Below are 9,883 nucleotides of genomic sequence, written 5' to 3'. Positions count from 1 at the left end.
GTTCCTATATACAGTCTGGTACAAAAGTTTGAGCAACCTTATTAATAGTCATTATTTTCCTGTATGAATTGCTGTTACAGTAAAAAATGTCACTTGCATATATCATATAGGAGACACACACACATTGATATATACTAAATATTTATTTCATTTCTCTTTTTTTGTGTTGGCAATTTATGCACCTGCTTTATTTAGTTTAAACAGTTATTGCACACTTTCTGTAAATCCAGTGAACTGCATTTCACTTCTCAAATATCACTATGTGTGTCTCCTATATGATGTATTTAACTGACAATTTTTATTGTGACAACCAATGGTTTGTACAGGAAAATAATTACTTTTCACAATGTTGCCCAAACTTTTGTATCCCACTGTATTAGTATGTTTTGTCATTAGTATAATATGAAATAAATTCTACTTGTGTCAAGTCAAGTGCCAATATTTGCTGTGTAGTAGAACAGAGACATTTGTCATTATAAATGTTTATTTGAAAAAATATATAAATTCAGTAACAAAAACATTAAACATAAATATATAAAATTTAACTATTTACAGAGAGGCAGGAATAAAAAGGACCCAGCTTGGAGTGGAAGAGCCTCAGGGAGAAGGAGGAGAAAAATAAGAACATTGTTTCTGCCCTGCAGACCTGCTGCCTCATCAGAAAACTACTGATCATTAGGGTCCAATGTTTCCAAATTTAACACAGCTGTGCTGTTTTCAAAAACGAATTTATAAATTTGAAATTTCACGAATTCTCGTGTTTGAGGCGGCATGCTCTCCAGAGCAGGAACAAGGCTGAGGAGAAAATATTCTGTTGGAGACGGGCGTGGCCTCTTTAGGGACTCCAGGATGGCCAGCTCCACCGCCGATGGACCGTCCTGGGACCCGTCCTCGCCCGCCTTCGAGCTCTCCTCCTCTGTGGGCCTGTAAAACACAGCACAAAACAACATAAAGTAATGAGAAGGCTGCTACTAGATTTCATTTTCAAAATTGAAAAAAACAGGATATGAACAGATTGGTTGTAGATATTTAGTAAAGGTGATCACAAGGGGATTCAAGCAAGTAAAAAGCTAGCGGTGCTTGATGTTCATACCTGTGGGTGCAGCAGCAGGAGTGGAGGGACCAGGGACTGGGGAGCCAGGAGAAGCAACAGGGGAGGACTCTGCTGCATGATTACTTGACTCTATCAAGACAATATTAAATGTTAACAGGTTGAAGACAATAGTCATAGAGAATATTATATTATTATATACTTATATACTTATTATTATATACAGTGGTCTCTCATTTATTGCAGCCCATGAACAGTAGTCACAGTTCTCACAAGTTGATTCTCAAAGTGCAAACCTTTGTCGATTTTAAAACGTAAAAGTATTATGCCGCGCTTTTTCGCCGTCTGCGGCGCCACTTTTGTGCACCTTTTTTTCTCCCGGTGCAGGTGTCTTTTTCTTAATTAGGGTCATAGTTAAGAGTGTTTTTGTGCTGTTTTTTATCTATTGGACGTGATGGTTATCAAAACATGATAAGTTTGGCAAGCGCAGGAGACACGACACGGAGGAGATTTGTCATTTGGGCTGCAGAATGCAATGCGCATTGTTGAAAGCTGTACGGTGCAATAAAAAAAAAATCAGCGAAAAGGCGAGGCAGTGACGGATGAACAGCGGGACTACTGTATACTGTTTATTAATAAACAAAATATATTCCTGTATGACAACATGCATAAATTAACTGCCTACATTAATTCATTTTAAACATACCTTCTGACTGACACTCCCCTGCTGCCTCTTCGGGCTGTCCCTGGTCCTCGGGGGAGAAGTTCTCCACGGTCCGCACCATATTGCCGCTTGTCTCCCGCGGGGTGATGAAGGGGTCCAGAAACCCCATGACCGCGAAGAACTTCCATCTCTTCCCCGATCCTGCTGCAGACCCACTCCTCTTCTCTTTCTCTGTCCTCCTCTCCTTATTATATGTGTCCCTGAGGCTCTTCCACTTTCTCCTGCAGATGTCCTCTGAATAAACGCATTATCTTGTTAGCGGAAAGGTATTTGTACATCAGTGGGAAAATCGCGGGACAGTAGGCGGGCTTGCTAGCTTTTGCGCGGCTTCATCGGGTCAGTCTGAAAATTAAAAAGAAGGAATGAACTTACCAGGTTGCCCGATCTCCTCACTTATGTGTCTCCAAGCTAGGTCCTTTTTATTCCTGTCTCGGTAGAAGTAGCAGCTAGCATCATATAGCTCAGGGTGATTAGCCACGGCACTGATGAGCTTTTCCTCCATACTGAATGAAGAATGAAGGGCTTTGGCTGGATCTGCCCCTTTGACCTAGGTCAGAGCCACGTCACCAGGCTCCTGATTGGTTGTCGCGGCGCGATTTGACGCTGGAGTTCAGATTTTTCCAACTTGAGCGGTAGACGCGATGCACAAAATACAACACAAAAACTCACGCGCGTGGTTTTTTTCGCGAGTCAAACGCTCCAAACGCGCTAGACTGACGCGAGTTTCAGGCGTTTTGGCGACGCAAATCTGCTTCCGAATTTTCGCGGGAGCCGCAATCGCGGGTCATCGCGCTTTTCCATTAACTTTACATGTAAACCTGACGCTCTATTCCCGTCCATTGCGTTCGGTGTGAACACACCGTTAGACTCCACCTCTCTGGGAACATCTCAGGCTCTCTGAGGTATGGAGGCCTATCTCCCCTCACCACACTTGCTGCCGGTGGCTGATGCTCTCAGACGTTGGTGTGTTGGTGGTTCTTGGTGTCTGGGGCTGGGCGCTCATGTATGTACCGACTCACTCCTGGTGGCCGATTGGCAGGGCCAGGCGCCTGTGGCCCGGCTGGGCCCCTCCCGGGGGGTGGGGTGCCCTCAAGCCTCTGGCCTCTGGGCCTGAGGCTCGGTCCTCTCTGGCACAGCTGGCTGCCGGCAGAGCCCGCGGGCACGTCACTGCAACCCCCTCTGGCCTCTGCTCTGTGGTTGCTGGGTGACCTCTCGTTTGGGGCTCTCCTCAGCTCTTCCCAGGAGGGTGGCACGGTTGCCCCCCTGGTGGTCCTCCTTGAGTCCTCGTATTCTGGGGCCTCTGGATGTCTGGGGCCTGGATCTCCTTCATACCTGCTTCATGGGCTATGGCTCCCCACACTCCCTAGCAGATCGTTAAATGGAGAAACTTTTGAATACAAGCGTGCTGATGCACACAGGTGTACACAGACACAAACTACACCTTTCTTGGCTGCTACCTCAAAGCACATTGTGCGCTGTCGATCTTGCGTGCTGCACAATAACATGTAATATTTAGTAGCTACTCCTATCTACTGTTAGCTAGTTTATTGTGATGGTGTTGTATTTGTTATGTTTGTTTGTTTTCTCTACTGTTTTTTCTTATCTCCATACAGGTGATCCAGGTGTTTTGTTTGTTTTTCTTTTTTTTTCTTCCCCCCTTTCTCACCATCTCTTCTCCCCTCTATTTCTCTTCCCCTCCCTGTCTTTCTTTCATTCTTCCTCCTATCCCCCAGTCATGTCTGTCCCGTCTGTAACAACCGAAAATCAAATCAAATAAATATATCATTATAGTAAAGGTCAATCAAATGGACAAATATGGCAAGGCCATGATGATCCACTTGGTAAAGTAAATCCGCTTGGCATCTTTCTTGGCCTTCAGACAACAATTCTGATGGCTAAAGATCCAAACAGGACAGGCAAAAAAACCCCAACAAAAACAAAAAACTGAAACGGTCCTACTTTGCTTCCCTTTTTTGGGCTTTTTTCAGCCTTTTTCAGGACTTTCTCTGTAAAATGTGTAGTGCCTTATGTTCAATACATCAGTCTTAATAATACAAGTTTGGGGTTTTGTATCCACACCATTGTTTCAATGGTTTCTTTATTTCTTTATTTATATTTTTCCAACACGTCTCTTATGACAGTAGATAGTTATTAGATTTCTCCTTCAACCTACATTCAGGTGTTCATTGACCTATAAAAAGGAAATACTGAGTGGTGTTATTTTTGCGTAGGTGTAGGCACAATCATCTAAATCACCTAAATCTGTAGCTGTTTCGACTTGACAGAGCATTGTGGGAAGATAAAGCTTGCTGCTTAACTGTTCCGCCCATGCTATCACTGCTGTTGTTTTCTCGTATCTTTCTTCCTGTTTTCTGAATACTTTCATATTTATATAGTGCATTTCAAGTTTTAGCGACCACCTAAAGCACGTTCATGCTACAGGCAACATCTGTTCATGCATTCATACAGTGATTTATTTTATACATATAAACCATTTACGTCATTGAGTCCTACTTTAAAAACAACTCTCACTTAAAATTGCCATTTAACACTGATTAAAAAAACAGGTGTTTTACATCACAAGTTTTAGAGCATGTTCAGTGCCATTTTGTCAGAGTACAGAATATGACGTCACTAAGTTGATTGCCACTAAAAAGTCCCACATTAGTATATGATAGAGAAGCAGTTTAACAGGAATCACTCTGTACCGCCTTTGGCTCCAATAATTAGTTTTACATTAAAAATAATGCTATACTGTTCACTTCTACCCTGTGTCTTTTTAGAAGTAAGTGGTTCTTTCTTGTTGTCTAATTGTCCCTAATTGGGACAATTAGGGACAATTAGACAAAATACACCTGTTAGCCACAATATTAGGGTTTACGGAGCACTTTATAAATGAGGACTGTCAAATCAAATCACTTTGATTGTCACATCACATTACTGGTACACTGGTACAGCACATGTGAGTGAAATTCTTGTGTGCAAGCTTCACAAGCAACAGTGGTGTGCAAAATACAAGAAACATAAGAAACAACCAAATATAAGAGAAGGAGAATTTTAAGAAAAAACAAAAATTATATTTTATTTTTAATTTATTTATTTTATATATATATATATATATATATATATATATATATATATATATATATATATATATATATAAATAAATTAAAAATAAAAATAAAATACACAAAGGTCAGCAGTTGAATATTTAGCAAAAGAAATGGCATATATGTTCAGTATGGATTGCATAATGTCAAAGTTCCGGTAAGTGAAAGTGAGGTGTCTATAAAGTGTTCAGCAGTCTCGATGGCCTGATGGAAAAAGTCTGCTGGTTCGGGACCGGATACTGCAGTACCTCCTGCCTGATGGAAGTAGTTTGAACAGTTTATGGCTGGGATGACTGGAGTCTTTGATGATCCTCCCCACTTTCCTCAGGCACCGCTTCCTGTAGATGTCCTGGAGGGAGAGAAACTCGCCTCCAAATATCCTTTCAGAGCACCGCACCATTCTTTGGAGAGCTTTGCAGTCGTAGGCGGTGCTGTGGCCATACCAGGTGGTTGAGGATGCTCTCAATGGCAAAGAGAGGGAGTTTGAGTCAGGTGCTCTGGTGGTCAGCAGGGCTGAAAATATATGCGATATCAGACTAGTTTGCTAATCTGGCTAATGTTGGCAATGCCAGCAGAAAAAGAGAAAGGGGTCGAGAAAACTGCTATTTAGTATTATATAGTATTTGTAAAAAAATAAAATAAAATCAAGGGTATCAATGTGTAATCGTCTAGGTGGCTAGTCTTGCACATCGCTGTTCATCACTAATCCACCAGTGATCATGGGGACAATTGGACAATTTAAAACTGAGTTTGTTTAAAAGCCCACTGTAGCCCAAACAGTGGACATACACACTTAGGGACTGGCAGTGAAACATTTAGCAGATAATAATACTTTTTTCGCAAGTTAAATATAAATAAATAATACACCAAAGTTAATCACACATCTATATATATAAATAGAAAATGCAAAGTATATTTTGATATACTTTGTATATTATAGTGTTATAACTAATATACTTAGTCATTTTCAACATAGCATCTGTATACATCTGTACTTTATCTAAGTACACGTGACCATTTAGAGACTCTGCTCATCTGGACTTTCTGAAGTTTACTTTGTTTACATTTTATATTTCATGTTGAGGACTATTATCCCAGGATTAGAAATATGTTTGTTTAAGTAACTTTCATCTCCACTACAGATTTCAGTGCTTATTGCTGTACCCACCAAATTACTCCCAAGGGAATAATAAACTTTTAATTAGGGTTTAGTTTGTCACATTTTTGAGCTTCACTTTTATTTAACGACAGCAAAAAAAAAAAAAAAAAGAGCAGCATGTGACTGTACTTAGTGTAGTTTAATTATTAAATTAGAATTTAGTTTTGTGCACATCAGGGTTGAATGGGGTAAGACTTTCCACGATTGTTGGCCTGATTTCTTAGCTCCTGTTTTTGGAGTGAAATCCAACCTGATGGCTCCTCTCAAATTCTGAATGTTGTAAAAGGACAGACATCTTTAGTCTTAATAACGTGTTTTATTCATCTCCATAGCACCTCATTGATACTAACATCTTCTGACTGAACTTAATCCCATTGGTCAGGTCAGTAATCCATCAAATCCTTGCCCTGACATTCTCTTTTCAGATTCAATATATCCAGGGAATGGGCTGCTAAAATTTTGCAGACTCAGTGCTCTGACATTTGACGGAGTACTCAGGCACTTTTAATGAGAAATGTGCTATTTGGAACAATCTCAGGGGTTAAGTTAGACAGGGATTTGATGTGATCTGAGCGGCCCTCTGAAACACTTGAACTCTTACCTGAGCTGGACAATGAACCTGAGCAATGGTGGAGATTATTGGCTTGTTCAGCCTTTCCCCCCCCAGCTGTAACAAGTAGCTTTACGCGATGAGACACTGATTAGTTAGAGGCTGAGAGAGGCTAGGAGAAGAGAGATGGTGTAAAAAGATGAAGATGGACAGAAAGAAGACAAGAAGTGAGGTAGGTTGGGGGGTAGAATGGCAGAAAAGGAGGGAAAAGTCTGAGCAAAAGCAGAGAGAGAAACTCAAGGATGAAGGCTTTAAAGAAGCAACGTGTGGGTGGAGGTGGAGATCTGAGGCAGCATATGAAAGTGAGGGTGAAGTGCAGGAATGATTAAGAAAGGGAAGATGAGTTGAGTGCAGCTGTTAAGAGCATGGGAGAGGGAGTTTAGTGGGGGAGACAGGCGCACAACTTGTTTGCTGCACTGTAAGTACTAGAGAAGCTCACTTCCATGTTTGAAGTGTATACTGCAGTTCATAACCTTCATTCAGCTGCTCAGTGTGTCCACAGTTTTCTCTAATATACAGCTTTCCAGATAGAGTTAAAGTGCCTCACTCACTGCGACAGAAGTCAGTGTAAAAGTCTCGTACAGTAGCTCACAGATTTTAATGTTATAAAGTTTAAAATCTGTGTGCATATTCGATTTTAAAAGTACTAGACAATATGTGTTCTCACTCCCATTGCCAGAGGTGTTTCAAATCAAACACTTGGGTTGTGCCACATCATATCATCTGGGATAATCCCAGTATAAAGTTTTAGGTGATGATGTCAGTGATACAACGCCATTCCCTACCTTCCCTAGGATGGAAGGATAGAAAGATGGAAAAGGGACTAGATTTTGAGTGCATTAATAAATGCTGCTGATTGCAAGCTGCAAGCACTGATAAGATGTTTTTCAGTATTTATTAAACATATAAAGTCAGAGACATCATTATTGCAAATTTCCTGATGTATCGAGATATCGTTTTGAGGCTACAGTACATTCATCATCCATATCAAGTTGTAAGCGGCATAATTGCAAAGTGGAAGCATTCAGGAATCAAGTGGGAGACCACATAAAGTTACAGAGCAGTCATCAAGTGCTGAGAGACGTAGTGCGTAAAAAGCGTCCAGCCTTCTGCTGACTAAGTAACTCAATAACCTCCTCTGGTATTAACATCAACAAAAGAACTGTGCACCAGGAGCTTCATGGGATGGGTTTCCATAGTCAAGCAACTCCTCTAGTTTGAATGCAGGGGTGTCAAACATAAGGCCTGGGGGCCAGAACAGGCCTGGCAAGGACTCCAATCTGGCCCACTGGATGTTTTTGAAAAGGGCACAGATAAACTGCTACACAATGCAAATTAGATACATGATGAGTATAAAAGATCACTATGACATCAATAGTTTTGGATTCTGCATTTCAAAACTTCAGCGTTAGTGCTTTGGCTGTTGATTAATGTAAAACTGCAAGGACACAATGATTATCCTCCATTGGGCCAAGTCAAACTAAAATACACCTAAATAAGGACTTTACAGATGGAGTAAGGAGGAAAAGGAAGGCGTTAATGCTGCAATGAAAGCTTCAAGAGCAAAGAGGGACACTGCCTATTTGCAGCATAATAAACTCTTTATTCATCCACATCATCCCTGCAGCAGTACAGCTAAATAAACAAAGGAACTTATGATTGCCAACCAGCTATGACAACTTCTTCATAGCAACCGACACAGCTAAAACACATTCAACTGTTCATGATTTGCAAGATGATCTGAAACTGAACCCCATCAGCAGGAAATGCAAAATGACATAAACCCTGATAACAACTTTTTCGTGAAGATTAAAAACGGTTGCTGTTATTAGACAGGCAACCCTTTAGACGGACAGAAAATACATTTTTCAATAATTCACTTTAACAGCAGACACTTGCATGCCAACTTTCACAACATCAAACATTACCTAAGTTGATTCACCAGCCTTTTAATAGAATATCGGAAACCTGGACAACAGAGAAAAGGGGTATGGAGTTTTTCACTGAAGGTTACGAAATTACTTGCGAGAACATCGAAAACAGTACTGAGGGCTGTGTGGCTCTGTTTGTTGATATTAATTTCAATTATAAGGTGGTGGAGCAGTGCTGAGCAATCTTTGGAATGTGTCATGATTTAAATTCTTACGGGAAAAAAAGAAAAATGTTATAGTATGTTGTGTATACAGAACAGCAGGGTCTAGCATAGTTGTAGGAGTTGAATGCTTTCCAATGAAATTACCCATAATGTTCATCAGCTAACGTAACTGAATCCAACCTAATTACTTTTCATTGTGTAATAATAATAATCTAAATCTGTAGTGTTAGTTCAATCTAATTGAGTACACCCCACATCCCTTTTTAGACAAATCCATGAATGTTAAAAGCATAGCTTCACTTTAAGCATCTCAGGGAGACTAAAGTGTATCCCAGCTGTTGTGGGGCAATGGGTGAGGGACACCCCGGACAGGTTGCCTATAATATCGCAGGACTAATACAGAAAGACAGACAACCATTCACCTATGACCACTGTACACTGTAAAAACTAACACTGACATTTACTTAAAATTTTTGACGCAACACTTTTGCACTTAAAAATATTGAGTATACTGGAAACCACTCAAATCTGTTCAATATACTTGATCAATTGAATAACTAAAGCTTAAACATATTAAGTTGAAATGAATAATTGTAGTTGTTACACAAACATGAAAAAATTGAGTAAATAACACTGACATGCTTGGTCAATGTAACTGAAATACAGATGGTCAGTTAATCCAAAATTTTGTTCCATTTACTTAATATTGTAAACTAAATGTAATCAAAATTGTACTTCATATTAAATATGGTAAATGACCTGTATTTGTATAGCGCTTTACTTAGTCCCTAAGGACCCCAAAAGCGCTTAATACTACATTCAGTCATCCACCCATTCACACACTGGTGATGGCAAGCTACATTGCAGCCACAGCTGCCCTGGGGCACACTGACAGAGGCGAGGCGGCCGGACACTGGCACCCTCTGACCACTACCAGAAGGCAGTAGGCGACCGAGACTGTCGGTGCCAGGGCTCGAACCGGCAACCTCCCGATTACAAGACAAACTGCCAACTCTTGAGCCACGATCACCCTCTAACATTCAAATATGAATGTCATTGTATTCCACTGGTAGTCTAAGTCTAAACAACCAAACAAACTAATATGTAGTTGTGTTTTTCATAATACATGTATGA

General features: G+C 40.5%; 1 protein-coding gene across 1 annotated transcript; it reads right to left on the bottom strand.

The window, feature by feature from the left end:
• Window positions 1-606: 606 nt before the first annotated feature.
• Window positions 607-2,390, bottom strand: LOC113012974 (uncharacterized). The gene is made up of 3 exons (XM_080294562.1): window positions 1,758-2,390; window positions 1,094-1,183; window positions 607-924 (listed from the first exon to the last, which is right to left on the bottom strand). Exons 1-3 carry the CDS (start codon window positions 1,882-1,884, stop codon window positions 836-838), a joined length of 306 nt encoding a protein of 101 aa, XP_080150688.1. The 5' UTR covers window positions 1,885-2,390; the 3' UTR covers window positions 607-835.
• Window positions 2,391-9,883: the final 7,493 nt, after the last annotated feature.

Source organism: Astatotilapia calliptera, chromosome 20 (assembly GCF_964374335.1).
Source record: "Astatotilapia calliptera chromosome 20, fAstCal68.1, whole genome shotgun sequence".
NCBI classification, from domain to species: Eukaryota; Metazoa; Chordata; class Actinopteri; order Cichliformes; family Cichlidae; genus Astatotilapia; species Astatotilapia calliptera.
This window is presented reverse-complemented; position numbering and strand designations above follow the sequence as displayed.